We start from the raw sequence: 24358 nt of genomic DNA, 5'->3' as shown, positions 1-24358 counted from the left end.
GGGAGGGGCAGAGCAAGAGGGAGACACAGAAGCAGGCTCCAGGCTCTGAGCAGTCAGCACAGAGCCTGATGCGGGGCTCGAATCCATGAACCATGAGAACATGACCTGACCCAAAGTTGGACACTCAACTGACTGAGTCACCCAGGCACCCCTGCTTATTTATTTTTTAATGTTTGTTTATTTTTGGGAGAGAGAAAGAGACAGAGTGCGATCAGGAGAGGGGCAGAGAGAGAGGGAGACGCAGAATCTGAAGCAGGTTCCAGGCTCTGAGCTGTCAGCGCAGAGCCTGATGCAGGGCTTGAACCCACGGACCACGAGATCACGACCTGAGTGGAAGGATGCTTAACCATCTGAGCCACCCAGGTGCCCCAACACTGGTTGTAGTTTTGATTCTTTAGGGAAGGCCAGTCAGTCAAGGGCCTGTCCAACCAGGCAAAAAGAATTCCTCAATCCTTTAAAATTATAGAGCTGAAAGTCAGCACACCCCTGTGTTTCAAAGGTGGTGTTACTGTCTAAACTCAGATTGCTATATTTAAACCAGTTTTATCAGCTACTTTTAAAATTAAGGCCTGCAGACTTCAACAAAACAAGGGTGACAAAAGAAAGTCATTCCAAAGGGATATACTTGGATGGCTCACTTCCTAAAAGGGCACTTGGAAGTCCCACCAGTACACCATGCTTCTGAATTTTGGCATGCTCTGATTAGGTTTGCTTCATTAATTGTATCATGCCCATCGAGAAGCCAACCGTATTGAGTTTTTTTAAATCCTTAGCAAAGGGCCATGTTTGGGAGACATTATGACATATTGGATCAGGAGGGTCAGCAAGTTGGGAAGGCAGAGGAGCTTTGATGTCAGGTCTTTACTGTTTTTAAAAGTGTTGAGAATTCTAAGAATATTTTAATTAGGCATAAACGTATCACCCAAGTCTGGTTTCCTTTCCTCTGGTTCAGATCGTGGAGAACTGACCTCTTCCTAAGCCCTCATCTTCATAGTGGAAGGCCTTGCATGTGAATTCAATGAATGAAATTGAATTTGTGTGATCTATAATTCATTCTCCTGGTTGAGGAACCTAGTGTACCCGATTCTGTTTGGATCATCTGTCACTTGTGGCCCTTAAAAGTCCTGACTGAGACACGAGCTTATAACTTTAGTTGAACCAATTTCTGAATCAAACAAAACAAAACCCTCTGGCTAAAACATGCTTCAGTGATCAAAAGTACTGCATGTAAAATGCTGTAAGACCACTCTGTATTTGTGGAATTACAGTTTTTGCTGACTTGAGCATAGGCCAAAAGCATAGCCACTGAACAGTCCTTCCAGTGGGGCGCATGTACAGAAAGAGGGTGATGTAGCCCATGATCTGATTTTAGTCTCCTACAGAAAATAGGAAGAGAATAGCTCTACATTTTTTGTGACGGAGCATTTCCTCTACCTTCTTAATCTTCCTATACACAGGCCTTGTCACCTTTTAGAGAGATTAATTAAGAAAAAATAATTCTTAGTATGGGACAATGATTCTTTATCCTTAAGGTAGAAATGACCTTCTTTAATCCTGAAACATTGAGACTTGAAGCAAATCCCTGTAGATACCACAGTCCGTAGTTTCCTTATCTTTAGTTACCTCCACGGGAAAATAAAATCAGGCGGCTTGTACGTTGGTGTGACATTAATATTTTTGTGAAGTTCTTTGTCTTTCTTCACGCATTCACTTACTTATTTCACACATATTGTCAAGTGCCAGCAATGTTCTAGATGCTGGGGGCCAAACAATGAACAAAAGGAAACCTCTGCTTTCATGGGGCTTATGTTCTGATGTCCATCAGAAAACACTTTTAGGTGGAATCGATGATTATGGCAGGCTCCCGTCTTTGGGAATACCTTCCAGGGGAGATGATAATGTGGGCTGTTGAGATCTCATCTCCAATTTACAGTGTTCCCGAGGGGGTGCTACCTACGCCTTTGGGGTTTCTCTGTCTCTCTGGCAACTTTTATTCTGAACACTTAGGAAAGTGAGGACCTGAATAAATCACATCTTTGTATTTAACAATATTTATAGAGTATTTATTGTGTGCTTCATGGTGTTCTAAGCCCATTTATAAATATTAACGTTTCATTTTCGTTACAGATCCGTGCAGTAGGCAGTGCTTTTATCCCTGTCTTACAGGGGACTGAGTAACTTGCTCCTGTGGCAAGAAGTGGGACTCGTATTGGTGCTCAGGCTCTTAACCATGGCCCCGTCTCGGTCTACATCTAGGGCGAGAGGTTTCTTTTTTTCCTTTTCACGTGTGGGATTTCTTTGAACGTTTGAGTGTTTACTGCCAGACCTGGTGACAGCAGAGGGACGCTGGGCCTCTCCTTCCTTCTCCTTCTTGGTTCTTCCACATCGAGCTATGTGCTTAATTTGTGTAACTGGAATGTGTTTGATCTAATTTTATTTAATTACGTGTTTGTTTCGGTGCTGCTGGACATTCTGTAAGTTCCTCGAAGCAACAGGTACGTGCGACAAATAGATTAAAGTGGATCTTGCAAATTGTAAAACGATTAGACCAGTTTACTTGAGTTGGGGATTTTCCCCTCCTCTGTGGGGCTGTGTCATATTTCATTTAGCTGTTTGCGAATGTTTGTATTCTGATCAGTGGGATAACTGAAGAATAGGCCATAACATGTTGGAATAATAAAGCCGGGGACGATATTATTTAAAATCTAGCATATTCAGGGGCACCTGGGTGGCTCAGTCGGTTAAGTGTCCAGCTTTGTCTCAGGTCATGATCTTGTGGTTTGTGAAGTCGAGCCCCGCGTCGGGCTCTGTGCTGACCACTGGGAGCCTGGATCCTGTTTCGGATTCTGTGTCTCTTTCTCTCTCTGCTCCTCCCCTGCTCATACTCTGTCTCTCTCTCAAAAACAAATTAACATCAATTTTTTTTTTTTAATCTAGCCTATTCAACATACGTGTTCCTTGAAAAGAAGTCTTTATGCCACTATAGAAACTGTTTTTAGGTAGGTGGCAACATGCTATTCCTTCTTGATAATTCTTCTACATGTCGGGGATCTTTGGATTATTTGAGGTCAGGTCCCGTATATTCCCTCAGAATCCTCAAGGACACTCTGGCTCCCTTTTCAGGGAAATGTTCTGTATTCTGCATCCTTCAAGTTCTCAGTCTCTGATCATACATGCAGCGTTTGTCCTACAAGGAGCCCACATGGGCCCTTCCATCTCCGCTTTCTCTGTGTCCAAAATATTTCCTCAGGCTCTAAAGCTACTTCTGAAATCCTGTTTCTTCAGTGAAACTTTTCAGTTAATTAAAAGAGAAATCTGGCCTCACCTTTATATCAACTTTATTATTCAGGGATAAAGTTTAACCATCTATGATGCATGGCTTCTTCACTTTAATTTTAATGGACGCATTTATTCTGTGCATGGAAACTGACACGAGTCTCTGTTTTATGCTTATATTTTAAGCAGTGGACTTGCTTGGCACAGTAAACATGAATTTCAGTTCTGCTGGTCCTTGGTCATTTGTTTTGCTTAAGAAAGAGTTTATGATCGCTTCTCGGCCTTTTGGCTAAGGTTAAGTGAAGAAAGAGTTTATGACCTGTGGATGAATATGAAATAAAACGCTGTTACATTTGTGTGGGTTTTGTTGGGGCTGCCGTAGAAAAGTACCAGAGACCGGGTAATGAAACGACAGAAATGTATTCACTCGCAGCTCTAGAGCCTGAAGTCTGAGATAACGGCGTTGGCAGGGTTGACTTCTTTTGCAGCCGTGCTCCTTGACTTTCTTCCCCCTGTGTCTTCACTAGGCCTTCCCTCCATGTGTGTCTTCTCTATAAGGACACCAGTCATACTGGATAAAGGCCCATCCTGATGATCTCATTTTGACATAATCACATCTTTAAAGCTTTTCTCCAAATACACTCACTTTCTGAGTGCTCAGGGTTAGGACCTCAACGTATAATTTTGGTGCAACACAATTCAGCCATAACGAAGTTTAAATGTATAACATGGTTGTCCTAAACTTTGATGATCATTAAAACAAAAATTGCCTTTAAATTTTAAAAATAGGCGAAAGGAGAGGACATCCTGAAGGAGAAGAGATTGTAGGATATTGGTTGTGATCTGGCTTAGAACTGGCTAAGTGATTTAGGGTGAAATTCATAGTAGTTAAGACTTTTGTTCATACTTTCCAACTGTTTGGATTCAATGACAGTACCTTCTAAGTACCTCTAAGATGTTGTGATTCTCTCTTAATAACTGTTTGCAATTACAGTAAAACTTTGGTTGGCGAGCATAATTTGTTCCACAAACATGATTGTAATCCAAAGCACTTGTATATCAAAGCGAATTTCAAGAACCATTGGTTCAGTTGTGATCATGTGATGTTTGGAATCACGTACAACTTGTATTGCAAGACATCGCTGGCTTTTCAAATTAAAATTTATTAGAAATGTTTGCTCATTGGGGCGCTGGGGTGGCTCAGTTGGTTAGGCGTCTGACTTCGGCTCAGGTCACGATCTCATGGTTTGTGAGTTCGAGCCCCGCATCGGGCTCTGTGCTGACAGCTCAGAGCCTGGAGCCTACTTTGGATTCTGTCTCCTTCTCTCTCTGCCCCTCCCCACACGTGCTCTGTTTCTCTGTCTCTCAAAAATAAATAAATGTAAAAAAAATTAAAAAAAAAAATGTTTGCTCATCTTGCGGAACACTTGCAAAACATGTTACTCGCAATCCAGCGTGTTACTGTAGACCCTACTGCTTATTTAGGAAGATGCTTGGAGAGGAATTTTTATAACTCCGTGTTTCCTGGGTGGAATGTTGAAGAGCAGAGCTTGTGTCAAATGGGCCTTGATTTGAATTCCAGGCCTTTCCTTCTATAGCAAAGCTGAAGAAAATGACTACAGAAATCCTTCTCTTGGCATCTTACCAGCCGTGTGGCTGTGGACGGGTTTTGTAGCTCCCTTGTGCCCTAAAGTTAGTCATCTATAAATTGGGAATAGAGGTGTTAGGAGGCTCTCCTTAGCTCTTGGCCCTTGTCGCTGTTGTTTACTGCAGATAGATACTGCCCATCTGCAGGTGGCCCTGGGTGGCAGGGTGCTGGGATGCAGCCCAGGGGCAGGGGGGCACATCGGTCTCCATACCTGCTGACTTGCATGGCCTCCACTGCCTGTCTGACTCACGTGTCACAATGGCCACTTGTGGCTCAAGGCCGTCGAAGTGGAGCTGGGTTTGTTTATGTCACTGTCCCTAACCTCGCTTGCTGTGTGATGGAGCCCCTTGGCTAGATGGGTGGCACTTGAGGGAAGATGGGTGGGTTCCAGCTGGTTACCAGAAAATAATTTTTTCTTACCTCCTCTTCCTGTATTTGATAGTCCCAAATGGTTCTAAGAACATCGGTCTTCTTTTCATGTCTTACCAGGAGGCAAATGGTGAAAGTTTACGGGGCAGAGGTATCATTTAGCCTAGCACGTCGGCTTTTAAGATCCATAGATGACGTTAGTGTTGCCAAAAGCAAGTGCTGCGCCTTGTGTCTACTTTTCCTAGTCCAGAGTACCCACGTGGCAGAACTTTGGTGAGGGGTCAATGAAATAAAGAGTGTGTGTGTGCGCGCGTGCACGTGTCTGTGTGTGTGTGTGTGTGTGTGTGTGTGTATTTGAGGGTGACCGAGCACAGCAGTGTGCCTTCCACATATTTTATTCTAGTTAACTTGAATTTTCACCCTTTGTGTTGGGATTGATTTATATAAGCCTCATTGTTGGAAACACTAAGGGTGGCTTTTATTATTAGGCTTGAATAGAACAATTGATTCAGTATAAGATTTTATTCCAGTAAAACCCCTGAAACAAGTTGACCAGAAAGTTCTCTATACAAGAATAAAGAAACCCAAGTTTTGTGAGGCTTACCTATTTTAGTCATTATGTAAGAACATTGGGGCGCCTGGGTGGCTCAGTCATTTGAGCCTTCGGGGTTTCTTGATTTCAGCTCAGGTGTTTATCCCACACTTGTGAGATCGAGTTGAGCTCTGTGCTCGGCATGGAGCCTGCTTGGGATTCTCTCTCCCCATCCCAAGCACACACCCTATCTGTCTCTATCTCTCTCTCAAAAAACAAAACAAAACAAAACAAAACAAACAAACAAAACATTAAAATACAATTCTGTTGACAGTACTATTTGACCTGGAAAAATTCCCGTAAGCTACCCCTTTTAGTTAACATTGCCTTTCTCTGGTGCCACTGCTGGTATTTTCTCCTTTGGATTCTGTATTCATGAGAACTTTTTCAGTCGCAAGGCGCAGAAACCCAACACAAACAAGCTTAAGCTAGAAAGGGGATTTAGTTCAGTTTAAGTGAAAAATTGTAGGGGTAGAATTACCTTTAAGCAGGGTTACATCCAGGGGCATATAGCATATTATTGGAGCATTTTCTTCTTCTCAAATGGATGTATTTTCAGGAAACTGATCAGAAAAAAGCCAGCATCCCCAAAGTTATATCCTTATGACTTCCAGCTGGAAAGGAAGAACTTCTCTCTTCCTGTGTCCATATATCAAGTATCAAGGAAGATTTTGATTGGTTTTGCTTGGTCATCCTTGAACCTGTAACTGGCTGGTGGGTAGAATGTTGTGGCCAACCGCTGTGGCAAAGCATCTTGACTGGCATGTCTGTGGGATCACATGGGCTGGGAGACAGATGGACAGTCTCCAAAGGAAGACTGCTTAACAAATATCTAGTCCACATAACTCGCATTTCCAAGTCAGCAAGGGTTTAGTGTTTATTCTTTTAGTTGAGAGGGAAGGGGAAGGTAACCGTCGTAAAATTGTGCCGAATCCATTTGAAAATTTAAGCTGCACGTTGCAAATCTGTTTGAGATGAGAAAATGAGGACACACCTGAAAAGTGTCCCTCGGGTGGGGTATACATTGTGTAGACAGTCAGGTAGTTGGGGCATAACTGGAGATTCCTGAAGTTCATTTAAACGTTTTTTGAGTAAAGGAAACAAAATGGCAATAATGGACTTCTGCCTTCTTTTGGTAGGGCTAGATGATTGCCTACAGCAGTATGTTCACAAGTTCGAACGGGAGAAGATAAACGGGGAGCAGCTGCTGCAGATTTCCCATCAGGATCTTGAAGAGCTGGGGGTCACGCGAATTGGACACCAGGAACTCGTGTTGGAGGCTGTCGACCTTCTCTGTGCACTGGTTGGTTCAAGAGATCTGTGCCATGATGATGTTCTTTAGAACCTTATTGTCTTAAATCTTCAATGTTTGTGATTTAGAATCATTTTCTTATTTGTTTAGACAGTGAGAGAGAGCACGAGTGCACTTGAGAGGGGGAGGGGCAGAAAGAAGGAGGGAGAGAGAGAGAGAGAGAGAGAGAGAGAATCCTGAGCAGGCTTTGCGCTTCGAGCACAGATCCTGATGCTGGGCTCAAACGCACAAACCACGAGATTGTGCCCTGAGCCGGAACCAAGAGTCAGATGCTTAACCTCCTGAGCCACCCAGGCGCCTCCATTTTCTTAATGATCCATTGAAATGAAACGTGAGCTGAAGATAACCTAAAAAGGAAGAAAAGAAATCATTTTCTAGATAAAGAGGTGGCAAACTGTGGCCTACACGTTAAATCTAGCCCACCGTGTTTGTAAATAAAGTTTTATTGGCACACAGCCATGACCGTTCATTTATTTGTGGTCTGTGGCTGCTTTCATGCTTTCAGGGGGCCGTGTGGCCCCCGCAAGTCCAATATATTTCTTGTCTTGCCCTTTAAGAAGAAATCCGCCTGTCACAGAAACTGAGTTTGCCTTTTACAGAAAAAAATCTGTTAGTTTTCTTATCTTCTGTGGAGAATAAAACACTGGAGATAATCCCGAATGAAAATGTCATATTCTAAGCTGAAGTGAGAGACAGGTTCTGATTTCATGTGTGTTTTTGGTACTATCAACAGCTTTTTTATGTTTCACAGGTATTTGTGATCTTTAAATAACTGATGTGTTTGCTCGTCGTAGTCAGCCTGTGGAGTGGTAACTAGAAGGGAAAAAATGTGAACTTTGGTACCCTTTGCAGATGATTGAGCTTTGACTTGCACGTTGAGTGAGTTAAACCCTGCCAGGTTCTGACTCTTGCACTACACCCGTGGCCGCCCGAGCAGCTGTTTTAGGTGTGGGATGACAACACCTGTGAGGACATTGTGTGTCCACACTGGTTGCCACACGGTGGGGATCCACGTGTGTCCGTTAGGATGCCGTGTGAAGGATGCAGCGCCCCGAACCGTCAGGATTTGGACCCAGGCCGCAGCATTCAGTCTGGGTTAAGTAATGCTGTGAACCTGAGCCAGGGGTATATACAATGACATCACTGAGAACGGTGGGGAAGAATGTTCCCGATTATTCTGCCATTGCTGGTCTGCGTTCCGTTGATTATGTAACTCTTACTGCGCTGTGCATGTTCTTCTTCTTAAAATGGACAGAGCTTTGTCTCCCGCTCTGAGATGCGCTGCTCTTGTTTACAAAACTAACGGGGAAATTATTTGTGGTTGATAAATGAGCTGCCACCGGGGAGACGCTGTGGCCAAGTGGTGTGAGTGTTGGCCTGGAAGGCAGGCGTTTTGCATTCTGATCCTGCCCCTGCGACACACTCCTCGCTCTGCGACCTCCAGGGAAACGGTGGTGTCTGTTTTCCCCATCTGTACAGTAACACTCCCTAGATGTGGCTGCACACTAACGTGTGTTTTGGACGGCCCAGAAGATGTCTTAGAGTCTTGTTTGTTCTTAAAGCTGCATTTTTTTTTTTTTTTTTTTTTTTTTATACAGGGCAGCTTGTTTGAGTTTACTTTTGTTACGCTTTCTGGGAAGATCACTTTTCCATCTTTTCTGCTAAATGGATTTGTCTCTTTCAACTTGAAGGAAGGGGTTTGAGGACAGGCAAATTACTTTGCAGTCCACAATAGGAGAGGTAAGGAGGAAGGGTCTGTTAGAGGCACACGGTGCACAGCAAGCCGGATAATAAACCTAACAGCTGCCTCTCTTTGCTTTTGCCCCTTCCCTACCTCTTAAAATATTGGATAAAATGAACAAAGCTGGACAAATGCCAGAACCTAAAGCTGCATTTTATCTCCTACAATTTCCTTCTAATTTCCTTTGTAGACAAAGTTTGACCTCAGACTCATTCTGGACATGCCTTCTGCAGCAGAGTGCTGGTGAATGTGTTTGACAGGAGGGTGATAGGAGAGTTCTCAAATGAGGGTGCCTTTTCCGGTTTGGGGAGGGTTTTAGAGAGCTTTATTAAAATAGCTTTTCATCTTGCTGTAATTTCCCCTTTAAATGTTCTTATTGTAATGCATATATTAATTATACTATCTATTTAATCCATTTATACTGTATAGATCTTTGTATATATAAATTGGTCATAATTTTTTGCCTTGAACAACTCCTCCCTTGGGCAGTTAATGTATATTTGCAGTTGGCCCTGAGGTTGTATAAAAGAGGTTGTCATGTAAACTGAGTTTAGTGAATGTTGGTTTTGTGATAGACAGGAAATGAATAGAATTTAGAAGAAAGGGGGAGGAAAAAACAAAACCACTGGAAAATTCTGGAAGGAACAGGGCAGATAGAATGGATCAAAACCTAAAACTAGCGAACAGCTGTTGGTAAAGATTCCAGAACTGGTGAGCAGATGGCCCACAGATAGGTGGTCATGGATAGAGAGCAAGGGAGGGAACGCCACTGTCTTTTACAAGTGACTGGTATCGTGAGGTAGAACCAAGATCACTCTCGGGATTGAATTCAGAGTCCGAGCCCGATTTTTCTCTACCTGTCAGGGGCAGACTCTGGAGCTGCTCTTTCTAGTAGGATAGCTATTGGCTACATGCAACTATTTTCATTAAAATAAATTAAAATGAGAAAAAAAAATTACCTCCTCGGTCGCCCTAAGCTACATTTCAAGAGCTCATAGCTAGTGGTGGCTAGCAGCTGCCATATTTAGACAGTGCAGATGAAGAACATTTTCATCACCGCAGCAAGTTCTGTTTGACTAGCACTGGTCCGGAGAGTGTGACTGAGAGTAATAAACTATAAACTATAATTGTAACCTATTTTCTTGGGCAAATCAACCTGTCAAGACCAAGGCAGGCGCAGATAGATTTTTAAGGTTGGTGTAGGTTAAGAAAGTGAACAAAGTTGGGATCAGCACACACGTTAACTGATGCCACCCAAGTGTGTGATTAAATGAAATACTTGTAATGTGTTTACTTGTCCAGGGTGCTTCTGCGCACTTGTATACCCCTGAGATTATTCATTGTCCATAATTTACCCATCTATGGCAAGTCATTAAAAAATGTTATCCTTCTTTTTGGGGAGAAATCATGCAGGAAGAGTGATCTTTGCTGTCAGTTTGTATTTAACTTGATCCTGCTCGTGAGGTTATATTAAAATGCCTTTAGGGAAACTGCGGAATATATGTCTTAAGTTGTGACCTAATAATTGACCCAAGTCAGTGAGATGGTTTAGACTGTGTTCTCTGGCCCTCCTCAAACACATATGTTAGATCATGAACAGGGTGCGGAGGAATGGGAAGAGGAGGTAGAAGAGAAGTAGAAGATTCATCTTTAGCTAGAGTGTGTATAATTCAGGCACCGGAAGAGTAAGAATCTGCCTGTTTCCTCTTCTCCTGCCTGCTGTGTGATTTCTCCAACCAGACCAGGAAGTAATCCCTGATGGCTAGCCTCTAATGAAGTGAGATCTCAGTGGAAGGGTTTCTGTAGGTATATAGAATTTCAGAGACTCCTTTCATTTCTTACTCGGTGTGTGTCTTGTTGATACTTTTAATGCAGTTTCTGAAGGAGATAAGTTTTAGGGAAAAGATTAGTGGAGATAATCAAATCTGGGCTGAGAAAGTATTCATTTTCTGTCTTTTGTTGTGGGTCACTTAAGTCAATAATACTTCCCTGATTATTTTTCTACATTAGAGGCTCTCTTGAGTTCATGTAATCAGTTTCTTGTTCTCTTCTTATTGTGGAATGGAGTGGAAAGGGAAGGTATTTTCCTTCTTCTTTGCTTCTTCCCTCTATCTTGTTAAAATTATACTCCATTATAGCTGCATCTATCTATCTATCTATCTATCCTTCTAGTCCTATGATTTGTTTTGGGTGGGAAAACAGAATCAGAGCACCTTGAGTGGAAATGAAAAGAACCAGTTAACAAGAAGCGACACTTCCCCTTTGTTTTAATATTAAAAGGGGTAGGTTTGTAGGAGATTGAGGTTTAAAACTTCTTGCAACACTAAAATGCGTTTAGTCCGCTTTGAATTCAAGAAGTAAATGTTGTGTACGGTAATAAGAGTTCCACTAATTTTTGGTGACGTCGATTATAGAAAGCTGACTCTCTTGCTTTAGTTCAGAACTCTTGATAGAAGTTGGCAGGCTGAGTAATTGACTGAATGAGGGGATAGTTCCCTTTAATCAGTCACAAGTGCTTCAAAACAAGCTTGTCATGTGGCTCTTTATCCATTCACTTGTGAGTCTTTGATTCTCTGAATTGAAAAAGCATGATGAAAATCCATCTTTGTAGTTTTGTCTTCTGTGTTGAAGGATAATGTCATATTTTAGCCTGTAGAAAATGACAGAAAAAAATGAAGAATGTAAGAGTTAAATAGAACATTGCCGTTTAATACAAAACACTTTTATTTTGAAATTTTATTTCATAAAATTATGAATTTATTATGAAAATTTTAAGGTTTACAAAAGACAGCTTCCAGTTCGTGGATCTGGGAAGGATTTTTATTTTCTTAGCCTACTTTTTTGTTGTATTCCACTCTTTTCAAAATTCCTATCTAAATTTTTTTAAAAAGCACTTTTTATTGTACTAGAGGAAGCAACATAAATTTAAGCTTCATGAACAATTAACTGCAGTGAAAACCCCACTACGGTGTCTTAGAGTCACTGTCACCAGAAATTACTTGGGACTTTCATTACCATGCAAACATTTCTTTGAACATCAGGGGTGGAGCAGGTCAGGATAGAATTTGGGGGGAGGTAAGCATGTTGTTAGTTTGTGTAGAATCCAGGGCCGCTGGCTGCTTTTCTTTTGCTCGTCTTTATCCAGCCTATTTTCTGTCTTCTCCTTCTGCCCTGCCTTGGGCAGGGAGGGTGAAATGGAAACATGCCCCATGGTGATCCAAACCTTGTGCCCTCCCTGTTGACTACCTTGATTGGAATCCCACCTCTCCACAGATTAATACATTCGATGACTCCGTGCTTCTATTCCCTCACCTGTAAAATAGAGATACTATCATTTCCACCTTCACGTGTTATTTACCGGAGATAATACTTGTTGAGCCCTTAGTTCAATCCCTGGTGTAGAGTAAGTGTTCATTAACGTTGGTCGTATCATTCCCGGCTTTTAAATGGTACCACGGTCTTCTTTTGGGATGCTATTGAAACTGTGTAGTACGCCCCAGAAATATCTTTATTTTTTTTGTGAAAATAACGAAACACCAACTTGGGACATGGACGTGCAGTTCAATACAGAAGTTCATCCGTCCCCTCCCCAGAGTCATCTCAGATTTATGTGTCATCCTCTGGGATTTGTTCTTTACCTGTCACGTGAAATTCATTTTTTTCAAAACACCTGAGTAAGATGAACATCGTCCAGAAAGAACACAGGTTAGGAACTCAAGGGACAGAAATTACATTTCCGGTGAACTGACATTTAGTCAGTGCTGCTCTGTTTCTGGGCAAGTGCATCTCACCTGATGGAAATTGTCTGCTGTGCTGCAGATACGGGTGAACCATACGCAGAACTCGCCCTGTCTCACAGTTTGTGCCCCATGGAGGAAGATGGTTCCTGCCAACCATGGTGGTTCAGGGAGGTGGCAGATAGGTGATGTGCTAGAGAGTGACCTGAGGGGGCGTTTGGCAAGGTCTGGAGACGTGTTCGGTCGTCACAGCCAGGGGGAGTGTGCTGCTGACGGCTAACGAGTCGAGAGAGGCCAGCGGTGCCACCGAGCCTCTTGCCATGTACCAGAATCCTCCCTCGCCCTCTCACCCCAACCAGAACAGAGACTACTGGGCTTTAAATGTCAGTAGGGCTCAGGCTGAGAAACTGCTCTACGTGGTCAAGGAAGCCTCCAAGAGGAGGGAACATTTGGGCTAGTATGTAAATATAAGCAAGAGCTATTCTTGCAAAGATTTGTGGGAGGAGCATTTTGACAAGGGAAGCTGGCGAGAGTCAACTCCCTGAGGTGGGAGGAAGCTGAAGGAGGAACAGAGAGGAGGCCAGTGTGCCTGCGAGTGGGTGAGGTCCGCACTGTGGGTAAATAAGGAGGATTTTGTGGCTATTGTAGGAGTTATTCAAGTTGCTCAGTGGGCTTTTGAGTTCCTAATAGAGATTGGACATTGCTGATTGTTTTGAATTCTTCCCTTTGATTTTATTTTCCACAGAATTACGGCCTTGAAACCGATAATATGAAGAACTTGGTTCTGAAACTGCGAGCATCTTCGCACAACTTACAGAATTACATAAGTAGCAGGCGGAAAAGTCCGGCTTACGATGGGGACACTTCCCACAAGCCCCCCAACGAACTCCTGACCTCTGTGGTGGAGCTAATCGGTGCTGCTAAGGCCTTGTTAGCTTGGCTGGACCGGTAGGTTACGCGTGTACTCCACTGTCCCATCAGAGGAGGCCCCAAGCTGCACACACGCCTGTCTTAGGAAAATGAGCCTCTTCATGTCCCTTCCATTGGGCCTCTCCAGGACTTCTGGATCATGGCGGGATTTTAGGGTCCCTTTGGAAGCTACTGAACAGACGAGTGGCAGGACCAAATTAAGGTCCACTTGGGGAAGAGTGGAACCCCCGTGCCAAAGGTGTTTTCGCTGCCGTTAAACGCTCATGATTATTTCGTTGGTCTGAAGGCCGTTAGTTGACTTCTGAAGGGACGTGAATTCTCTTGGCTCATTTTCTAATGTGTTTTTATCTAGCACTCCCGCGGCTCTTCTGTTCAGATTCCTGTTTTGTGTGTTAACGGGAGAGGAAACCATTGCATAACGAGTCCTTTAAACCAGCTCTGCTTGTCAGCCTGCAACGTGGGATCCCAGTGTCCCCACCCCCCTTTTTAAAAGAATGCTTGTTGCTTTCCAGGGCTCCATTTACAGGGATCACCGATTTCTCGGTAACGAAGAACAAGATCATTCAGCTCTGCTTAGACCTGACCACTACAGTCCAGAAGGTCAGTATGTCGTTGCTTTTTTAACATTGTTTCCTCCCTTTACCCTTGTCCTCTTCTTCAGAGGGCTCACATGCAGGCATGAAGTGCCTTTTTCGCTCTTTCTGTTTCTTGCAATTTTTTTCCATCCGACCTGGGGAGAGATGAAGGGCTTTCCATTAGATGCATTGGTGCCGATGGTTTCTGAACAATGAGCAGTGGCTTTTACGTCAAAGATTACCTTTTTCTGTTTTAAAATAGTTGAGCTAATAGGCCCATACTTTCTCTAAACCGTTAGAGCACTTAATTTTTTTCATAGAAACTCCAGAGCAGCTAAGTCACGTGAAGTTAAGAAATGCTGAGGGAAGGGCCCCGGAAGGATGAGGTGGATACAGTTATGGATATGTGGCTGGAGGGACCCTCTGTTGCAACGGTGACATTTGAGGAATCTGACCAGCATGACTCTGTGCTTGTCCTGATGGAATGGGCCTATTACGTCATCTTGGGGTGTTTTCCTGGTAGTCATTTTTTTTTTTTTTAAGTTTACTTATTTATTTTGAGAGAGAGAGAGAGTATGAGCAGGGGAGGCATAGAGAGAGAGGGAGAGAGAGAATCCCATGCAGGCTCCACACTGTCAGCACAGAGCCCTGCATCGAGCTCGAACTCATGAACCCTGAGATCACGACCTGAGCCAAAACTACGTGTCAGACGCTTAACCGGCTGAGCCACCCCAGCCCCTTGGTAGTCATTGTTGACTGTTGGGAACTGATGATAGAAAAAACATCTCTTGGTGGGAGTTACAGATCCTGATCTGTTCACATCAGGAGCAGGGTGTCCTGTCCACCGAGCAGTCTCACCACACTTGCCCCTGCTTCTGTGGGCCTCAGCTCACCTGGCACATGATAAGTGGTTTTTAAAATTATTTAAATGCGTTTTTAAACAAATGAGATAATGCTTTTGACAAAGAAGCCGATGCAAATCTTTCATGTATCAGGAGAAATTTAACCCAAACTTAAGGGACACTTGAGGTATTGTTTTTGTTTTCCCTTTGGTGCTCATTGAGTATATGCTTCAGAGAGACCACCACAGGTTCAAATCCTGCCTCTACCACTGCTTAGCCCTGGGGCCTCAGACAAGTCACTTAAAACTTAAGAGCCTCATTTTTTTTTTTTTTTTTTTTTTTTTGTCTGTAACATGGGAATCCTAATATTTACTTCACCAGATGATTTGGTAAGATTTCTACAAGTTATTGTTGAATGAGAAAAGAAGGAAAAAAAGTGGAATATAAAAACAAATGGTGACCCCCACCCCCACCCCCCCCCCCCCTAAAATACGAAAACGTAGGAAGACACGTGTTCGTAACACACACGCTATCCAAGAACCTGTGTACAAGGGAGTAAGTTCAGTAGGCAGTCCGGAGGAAAAGTCGTGTTACTTTAGCAGGGAGAGAAGTGGGGACAGAGCCTAGGAGCCAGCCCCCCCCCCCGCCCCCAACCCCAAGGACGAAAAGAAACACTTTTTTTAAAAATTTACAAAGACCATTATGTGACCACATTTATGCATTTGTGTAAAATTAAATACAAATAATGTGAAATATTTTATCTAAAAATAATCACACCTACCTCAAAAGTTTGCTATGAAGACTAAATGCAAAGCGCAGTGCCCACAAGAAGTGACAGCATATAGTAGGAAATCTAAAAATGATGCCTTGTACTGGTTTTCTGGACACCGACTTGATGGTTCCAGGAAAGGGAGTTCACAATATGCTGCTCCTTTTTGGTTTGTTTGTTCTGTGGCTTATTTAAATTTGAACAGTTCTTAAGGGTGAAGACTGGCAAGGCATCACTATACACGGAATATCATTTTAGGAACGTGGGTTGAAAAAGATGGCTAGCTCCTTGAACATATGTTTTCTCTAGCGTTTGGAGAACACAGGTGCTTTGAAACGGGGTGTATTTGCACACAAATGAGAAGCAACTCACTTGATGAGCGAGCCCCATGCCTTTTGCAGGGTGCTGCCTGCATCCTGAAGGGGGCGGCCCTCACACTCCCTCCCAGCCGGGGGGTGGGGGGGGAGTGGGGGGGGCGTGCCGTCTTCAGAACTTCTCGGCGGGAGGTCTGTTGACCTTTCCGGAAGCAACCTGTCTTTTCCGTGTATTCCTTTTATCTGGGAAGTTTCAGGAATGAAAGTTGTGTCCTTCCTTCTTCCGGTGACAAGGAACGTGTTCTCCTTGGGTCTTTATTCCTTTCGTCTCTGTCTGCAAGGAGAGACCTTTGGGTGTCCTTTCGCTCCTTTCTCTCCTCCACGGGTTGCCATCTCCCCTCCTGTTTCTTGTCACTTTGTCTGCATCCTTCCCTTGAAGGATAACGTGTCGGTCTCCTGCGTTGAGGCGTAAATCGTTGCTGCCTTTTCCCCTGGAAGGAGACTGCGCCCTTCTCGTGAGCACGCCTCGTGCTGTCCAAGTCCACGGGTGGATCTTCCGTCAGTTTCCAGTTTCTGGGCTGCGATGTCAGACCGAGGAGACTCCGGGGGAGGGGTGGGGATCTGCATCATCAGTCTGTCCTCTGCGCTGCGAGGCCATGAAAACTGCAGCGGCGGCCGTGAGAGATGGGATGACGGTGGCAGGTGCCGAGTCCCGCTGGGGGAAAACTCGGGGGGAAGGGAGCAGTACGCTAGAAAGCCCAGGAGGACTGGACAGAAAGCTGGGTGGCCACAGAAGCAGAGGAGGAAAAAGCCATGAGAGCATTTGCAGAGCACTGGTTGTGTCTCACGTGTGTGCCGCGTGCTCGACGTGTGTTGTCGCGTTTGCTTCTCCGCTGAGTGAGGTTGCATCGTGCCCGCCTTGCAGAGACAGGAGTGCAGGCAGGGAGCAGCTGGGCAGGTTGCTCAGGGCTACCCCGCTGGGGACGAGGTAGAAGGAGGACGAGCAGTGGAGGGAAGGAGCACCCGATAGCTGCCCTGGCTGGGTCCCTGCCAGGTAGGCTGGTCTGAGGCTGCGAGCCAGGTGACCGAGGAACATGACGGAGCTCAGCCCCGCCGTCTGGCTCCAGAGGGTTGATTTGGTTTCAGGATGCCTTTTTTCCATTCCATTGCCTTTGTGCCAAAAAGCATGAAATCATGCCTGCGGCTGCTTCCTCCCAGTAGAAACGGCTGTGGGAACCCGTGTTCACGGTTGCGGAAGGTAAAAAGTGAGCCCTTTCACACGTTGGCTTGAACAGTTTTGGGGAGGCAGGAGAGCACCTCTCACCCATTGGTTCCAATGCCACAGGGAGCCTATTTTCTAGGTGGCTTCTTGGACCTGTCAAGGAATCAAGTGTCAGGAACCACGAGGTCACACATCCACCTTGAATCGTGGGCTGTGGAGTACCGAGAGGAGCTCTCTGCCAGTGGGTGATTATCATTTTGGGATCTGTAATGAAAAACCATAAATACACATTATTACTTTTATTCCTAGCACAAGACTGCATAAGTGTTCTGTTCGCTAAAAATGGATACTTCGTAAATTCTGTGTTTCCGATGCTGTTAACAGGGGATGAGCCATCCACATCCCATCCATGGTACTTGGTGGTTTAGCTCTGTGGACAAGATGGAAGGTGCAAGGCACATGTTCGAGCTGGAATGATTCTGTTTTGCAGAAGTTGTTGCTCCTGTAGTGTTTGAGTTCATATCAGCTTCACGCATGTAAAAATGTATCGCTAAGTTTCTTTCTTAAAGTGTTTTCTTACTTGGATGCTCTTTTCCTGAGGATAAGTGTAAACTTTGCAAGCAGTAGAGTCACTATTAATGTTTAACACATTTTTAATTTAAGAAGATACCAAAAATCTGATTACAAAATCATAGGGTAGAGTATCATACATTTCTAACTCCTGCCCCCCGCCCCACTCCTCAGCGGTAGCAGAAAAGTGACCTTAAGTGACTTTTGATTGAAGTCAAAATCTTTTACAATTCCAACAGAGTTGATTAATATCTTTCGTGTACATGAAATAATTAGGATGTTCCAGTTTGGGATTATACTTAAAGGTGCAAAATAAACTCTGAAGAATCCAGTTGGTCCCCTTTTTTTCTTTTTTCTTTTTTTTTCTTTTTTGTTTTTAATGTTTGTTTATTTTTGAGACAGAGACAGAGTGTGAGTGGGGGAGGGGAAGAGAGAGAGGGAGACACAGAATCCGAAGCAGGCTCTAGGCTCTGAGCTGTCAGCACAGAGCCCGATGCTGGGCTCGAACCCATGGGCTGCAAGATCACGACCTGAGCTAAAGTCAGATGCTTAACTGACTGAGTCACCCAGGCTCCCCAGTCCCCCTTTTCTCTGCATGTCCTCTGCCATGTAGAGGGAAACCTTTGCTGTAGGCCAGTTAACTGTGAAGGTTAGCAGTGAGAGTTTCACACTGGTGGTTTCACTGTGACCATTTTTAGACAGGACAATGGTGACTCCTATAATCAGCCAGCTGGGTTCATACAGTTCCGAGTCTTTTGTTCTTACGCTGAATAAATAATGCTTTGCACTCCAGCCCTTTATTTAACATCATCAATAGCATACCTCAAGACCAGTTTTTTGGCAGTGTGTTAATGAATGTTTTGTTGAACCTTTTTCATTTATTAAGGACTAAAATATCTGATTTAATCTCAGTGTTGCTTAAAATAAACTTCTGTGGCTACATTTACTCAAGCCTTTATTTGAAAGCTATTCTTATAGAAGCAGGCCCAGAGCTAAAAGATTCCTGACTTGTTGGCCAAGTGCTGGCTGAGCACGGGGTCACATTTGGGAGCCATTGTCAGGTTTCTTTCTTGGACTCGACTTCTGCTTTCTTGCTCTCTGCACGGTATAGATGGTGGGTGGATTTCAGTTCAATGTTTTTCATAGGTTTTCTGATGAAATAATCGGTCAAATGGGTTCCTTGGATGATAAGCTTCTTTGGTCAGGAGAGAGCAGAGCCTGAGAAGGTGTTGGGTGCCGGCTCCGTGCCCTCCTCATCCCATACAGGGCTGTTTGGGCTGCAGGGGGAGGGGCATGCCAAGTTTCTAGCTGTCTTACAATTTTCTTTTTTCTTCTTTCCTTCTTTAGGATTGCCTTGTAGCAGAAATGGAGGATAAAGTTTTAGCCGTAGTAAGTATACCTTTTAGAAGTGACTGTAAAATTCCTTTTCCCAAACGAATGGGACTCACATTAATTCAAGTAAATATTCTGTGGCTAATGACTTTAGGATATACTTTGAAATATTGGCTCTTTGGGATTTGAGTCTATTAATTTAGGTAGAAAGAGAAGAATAAAAGTAATCTAGCAACAAGAAAATTACTACTGTGAAAATTCCTGTGCTTCACTTGGGTATATGGGGGTCTCTGTTTCCTCCGAACATTTCATTAGGTACAATTATACTTAAATTACTAGCCAGCCTGTTAATGAGGGTTACCCTGATCTGTAAATTTCACTTTAGGAACGTTATGATTAAAAAAAAAAAAAAAAAAAATCCTTGGCAAAACCCTTCTGATGGCAGGGGGATGTGCCGTGATTGTTTAAAGAGCATTTTGTAACCATTCATCATCGCTTCCTCCCTTTGACATAAGCCAGCCTGGGCCCTTTTGATAAGGCCTTCCTCCTACTGATGTTGAGGAATTTAGCAGTGAAACTGCTATAAATATATTTTCCATAAATAGGAGGCTAAACAAATTGAGGGAAGGTAAGAAGTGTCACTTCTTGGATTCTCCCCCTTGGGGGAAAAAAAATCACTCTTTGGAATTTCCTGATTTCCTTGGTGGTTTGATTTTGAAAGGTTAGATGAACCTGGGGGAAACAACAACACGTAACCAGCACTCCATGGGGATCTTCATGTCTCAAAAAGTTTACGTTGTCAGTGTTTGGGGTCAGAGAATGTGAACCATTACTAAAAAGATGGTTACCCCTAAACGTAAAATACAAATCTATGCATCTCCTGGATGATAACAGGAGAAAAATCTAGGTTGACCTTGTGTTTGCTGGTGAGTTTTTAGATCCAGTACCAAAGGCACAATCCGTGAAAGAAAAACTGATAGGATAGATCTCATTGAAATGGAAAACTCTGCTCCATGAAGTGCAGTGCTAAGAGAATGGAAAGACAAGCCACAGACTGGGAGCAAGTAGTTTTAAAAGGATAAAGGATTTGTATCCAAAATATACAAAGAACTGTTAAACTCAACAGTGAGGAAACAGCCCAGTTAAAAAGTGGGCAAAAACTCTTAAAAACTGAGAACAAACTGAGGGTTGATGGGGGGGTGGGAGGGAGGGGAGGGTGGGTGATGGGTATTGAGGAGGGCACCTTTTGGGATGAGCACTGGGTGTCGTATGGAAACCAATTTGACAATAAATTTCATATATTGAAAAAAAATAAAATAAAAAATAAAAAGTGGGCAAAAGATGTGAACAGACATCTCACCAAAAAGGTACGCAGCTGACAAATCAGTATAGGAAAGATGTTCAGCATCGTGTTTCATTAGGGGAATTGCCAATTAAAACAACAGTGAGATACTATACACACCTGTTAGAATAACTGAACTCCAAAACATGACAACACCAAATGCTGGCAAGGATGTGGAGCAGTTGGCACTCTTGGTCATTGCTGGTGGGAACCCAACATGGTACGGTCACCTTGGAAGGCACTGTGGCAATTTCTTACAAAACCAAGCATATGCTCACCCCACGATCTAGCAGTTGTACCCAATGAATTAAAAACTTGTATCCGCAAAAACCTGTACAGAATGTTACAACAGCTTTATTCCTTAATTCTGCAACTTGGAAGCAGTCAAGATGTCCTCCAGTGAGTGACCAGATAAACATCCAGACAATAGACTGTTACTGATCAGTAAAAAGAAATGATCTAAAAGCCATGAAAAGATATGGAAGAACCTTAAATTCATATCACCAAGTGAAAGAAGCCCGTCTGAAAAGGCTACATGTTGTATGATTCTAATTATTTGATATTCTGGAAGAGGCAAAAACCACAAAGTCAGTAAAAAGACCAGTGATTGCCAAGGGTTCATAGTGGGGGAGGGCGGGAGAGATGAATAGATAGAACGGGGGTTTCAGGTAGTGAAAGTGTTCTGTGTGATACCGTAGAGGTGGAGACATGACGGTGTGCATTTGTTGAAACCCACAGAACTATATACCGCAAAGAATGAACCCTAATGTCAACTACGGACTTTTGTTAATAATAAGGTACCAATTTTGGTTCATCAGTTGTAACAAATGTACCACACTAAGGCCAATGTTTTTATATCTTATTATTAACCCTGTTATAACTGTATTGGAAATTGTGTTGGGGTGGGAAGGAAGCACATAGAAACTCTGCACTTTATGCTCCGTTTTTCTGGAAACCTAAAACTGCTTTTAAAATAAAACCTACTCAAAAAAAAGCAGGTACAGGCAAAAAAAAAAAAAAATTAACCTTGTGAATATTTGATATGTATAGAATGTGAGCGATCAGGAAAAAACCATGCAGAGGCTAGGAATAGATGATTGTCCTTAACTGCCAAACGGGGGTTTCTGTACAGTCTGTGCTCCTAATTCATATAAGAGCTGCACTCTTTAAACAAAGCTGAAGTGGCACCGTTTCCATGGATCGCAGATACGAAGTCCCAATGCCATGCCTTCGTTAAGTAACATTATTAAAATGATCACCGACCAGAGCTGAAGATTGCAGGTGAAGTGCATTTCTTTAAACTGCACCTGAGATAAACTTGGTTAATGATTGAACCTTTCCTATGTGCCTCTCCAACTCTAGGTCAAGGTTTTAAATGGCATCTGTGACAAAACAATACGATCTGCTACAGATCCTGTTATGAGCCAGTGTGCGTGTCTGGAGGAAGTTCACCTGCCAAACGTTAAGCCTGGGGAAGGCCTGGTGAGATTCTAGAAACACTTGTTTTCTTCCCAAATAAGAACACATCGTCATTTATTAAAGTTTGGGGTTTTTTTTAGTGATTCTTTATTGCTCTCACTGTAATTCTGAATAGAATTAAACTTAGATTGTCTTCCATTATGTAGTTAGGAATTTGCCATCTCGAACTGTTGATAGGTTTTATGTCTTCAAAGTATACAAATAAATATAGTTTTTAAACTGTATTCTCGTATCTTGAAGGGATTGTTTTAACAGTTTTATTTTTAGGACTTAGTGCGAGGAGGTATAAAACATTTACACAAAGGAAAGATGGTCTCGGGGTACAAAACAACATCTGCTCTGAAAGTGTCTATTAGCACTTAGATGAACGTGAGAAGAGGTGGTTGAAAGAAATGATTTCTTAAAAAAAGTTCAGAACTGTTTCATAAATGATGTATGAGCCCTATTATAGTAACAGGCCCCCAGCATACAAATAGGTAGATACCTGGCTTCCTAGATCACAGATCTTGCAGTGCCTAGCATGCATCTCGTGTGATGAATTTCCCGAAAAATTTATTTTTATTTATTTTTTAATGTTTGTGTATTTTTGAGAGAGAGAGAGTGCTCACGTGAGCGTGAGCCGGGGAGGAGTTGGGGGGAGGACTGAGGATCCGAAGCTGATTCTGTGCTGACAGCAGAGAGCCCGAGGTGGGGCTCAAACTCAGAAACCGCGAGATCATGACCTGAGGTGAAGTCGGATGGCCAGCCAACTGAGCCACCCAGGTGCCCCAGTTTGCTGAAATTTAAGTGGAAAAACCATGAGCCTCCTTGATGAGCTTGTAGAGGCTTTGAGTCTGAGAGAGCTGGGTTTAAATCCAAGTCCTCAAGGGTCCTAACGGCTTTACCGGTCAGTTTCCTCATCTGTCATAAGTGAATAGTAATAATTACTGCCTCACAGAGTTGTGGACGGTGTTCAATGAGATGATGGGTGTCAGGTGCCAGCTTCTGGGGCACAGTTCCTGTCAGTAGTTGGTGGCTGTGCAGGTACTGATGAGGATGAGGAAGAGGAGGAGGAGGAAGCATGAAGTAGTCTGTAGGTAGCTGTGGGGAGATATCAAGGCAGTCTCTCTCCTCAGGAAAACAACAATCAACCAGATATCGACAAGCTCACTTTCTTTTTTTTTTTTTTTTAATTTATTTTTTTTTTTAACGTTTATTTATTTTTGAGACGGAGAGAGACAGAGCATGAATGGGGAAGGGTCAGAGAGAGGGAGACACAGAATCCGAAACAGGCTCCAGGCTCTGAGCTGTCAGCACAGAGCCCAACGCGGGGCTCGAACTCACGGACCGCGAGATCATGACCTGAGCTGAAGTCGGCCGCTTAACCGACTGAGCCACCCAGGGGCCCCGACAAGCTCACTTTCTTAGCAAGTAGAAATATGCATGTTGAGTGTCAGCATTTGACGAGAGTCCCATTATAGTGTGGTGTAGTTGCTGAGCCGGGCAAGTCCAGGGTCAAGATGATTTCTGAGGAAGATCTACGTTATTGCAAATCTGATACCAGGGTGAGCAACTACTCTTGGCCCAGACTGCGAGATTTTGCTCTTTCCCCTCGTCTTACAAAAGTTTCCTAAAAATGTTTTGTACGTGATCTATCCAACGGCGGAAATCTTTCCTCCATGATATGGCATTCACCCCTGAGTTTGCCTGTCAGGCCTGTCGGGAGGAGTGTATCTGTCTTTATGCTTCCCTTCAAATGGAGGCATGCCTGTTTCTGGTTTACTCCCTATGTGGTGTTTCTTAATAGTCTTTGTTCATATATCCTGGTCTGGGTTGTTGGTGGCTTCAGTGAGTCACCCCACAATGAGTGCCGATAGCAAATTTATCCGAATACATTGTGTCACCAGACAAAGAAGTGGTCAGGAGAGAACAGTCCCTGTTTGAAATGCCTCATTCATCCTGCACGTCTGAGAAGATGCCTTCTGAGTCCCCAGAGTTATGGCAAAATTCTGTGGGCCCAGTACACAAGTTCTCATACCAAAGAGATCTGGCTTCTGATTTCTTCCACTAGTGTTTCCATTTGTTAGCTCCCCTTCACTGCTTGTGGATCTTGTTTCACAATGTTTCAGAGTCTTAAAAATGAGTGTTGTTCTGAAGGGATTGCCTTTAATGTTTTATAAGATGAAGTCTCCCTGGCGGCCATGTTTCTAAATGTTGGAGTAATGAGTGAATATATTTGCGACTCCCTCTAGGGCATGTACATCAAATCAACCTATGATGGATTGCACGTGATTACTGGAACCACCGAGAATGTAAGTGCATATCCGTT

At 43.4% G+C, this 24358-nt stretch overlaps 1 protein-coding gene across 5 annotated transcripts in view; it reads left to right on the top strand.

Moving 5' to 3' along the window:
- Positions 1–24358, top strand: part of CNKSR3 (CNKSR family member 3) — an 84046-nt gene that overhangs the window by 45848 nt on the left and 13840 nt on the right. For 2 of the 5 annotated variants that reach the window (XM_042940104.1, XM_042940105.1), the window contains exons 2-7: positions 7025–7188; positions 13421–13623; positions 14118–14205; positions 19245–19286; positions 21934–22053; positions 24282–24341. In XM_042940104.1, the coding sequence (XP_042796038.1) occupies positions 7025–7188; positions 13421–13623; positions 14118–14205; positions 19245–19286; positions 21934–22053; positions 24282–24341 (677 nt within the window). Of the gene's footprint in view, positions 1–5158; positions 5445–7024; positions 7189–10547; positions 10745–13420; positions 13624–14117; positions 14206–19244; positions 19287–21933; positions 22054–24281; positions 24342–24358 lie in introns of those variants that run through there. The other 3 variants (XM_042940106.1, XM_042940108.1, XM_042940107.1) reach the window with 3 other exon arrangements.

The sequence above is a fragment of the Panthera leo genome, chromosome B2 (genome assembly GCF_018350215.1).
Source record: "Panthera leo isolate Ple1 chromosome B2, P.leo_Ple1_pat1.1, whole genome shotgun sequence".
NCBI lineage: Eukaryota > Metazoa > Chordata > Mammalia > Carnivora > Felidae > Panthera > Panthera leo.
This window is presented reverse-complemented; position numbering and strand designations above follow the sequence as displayed.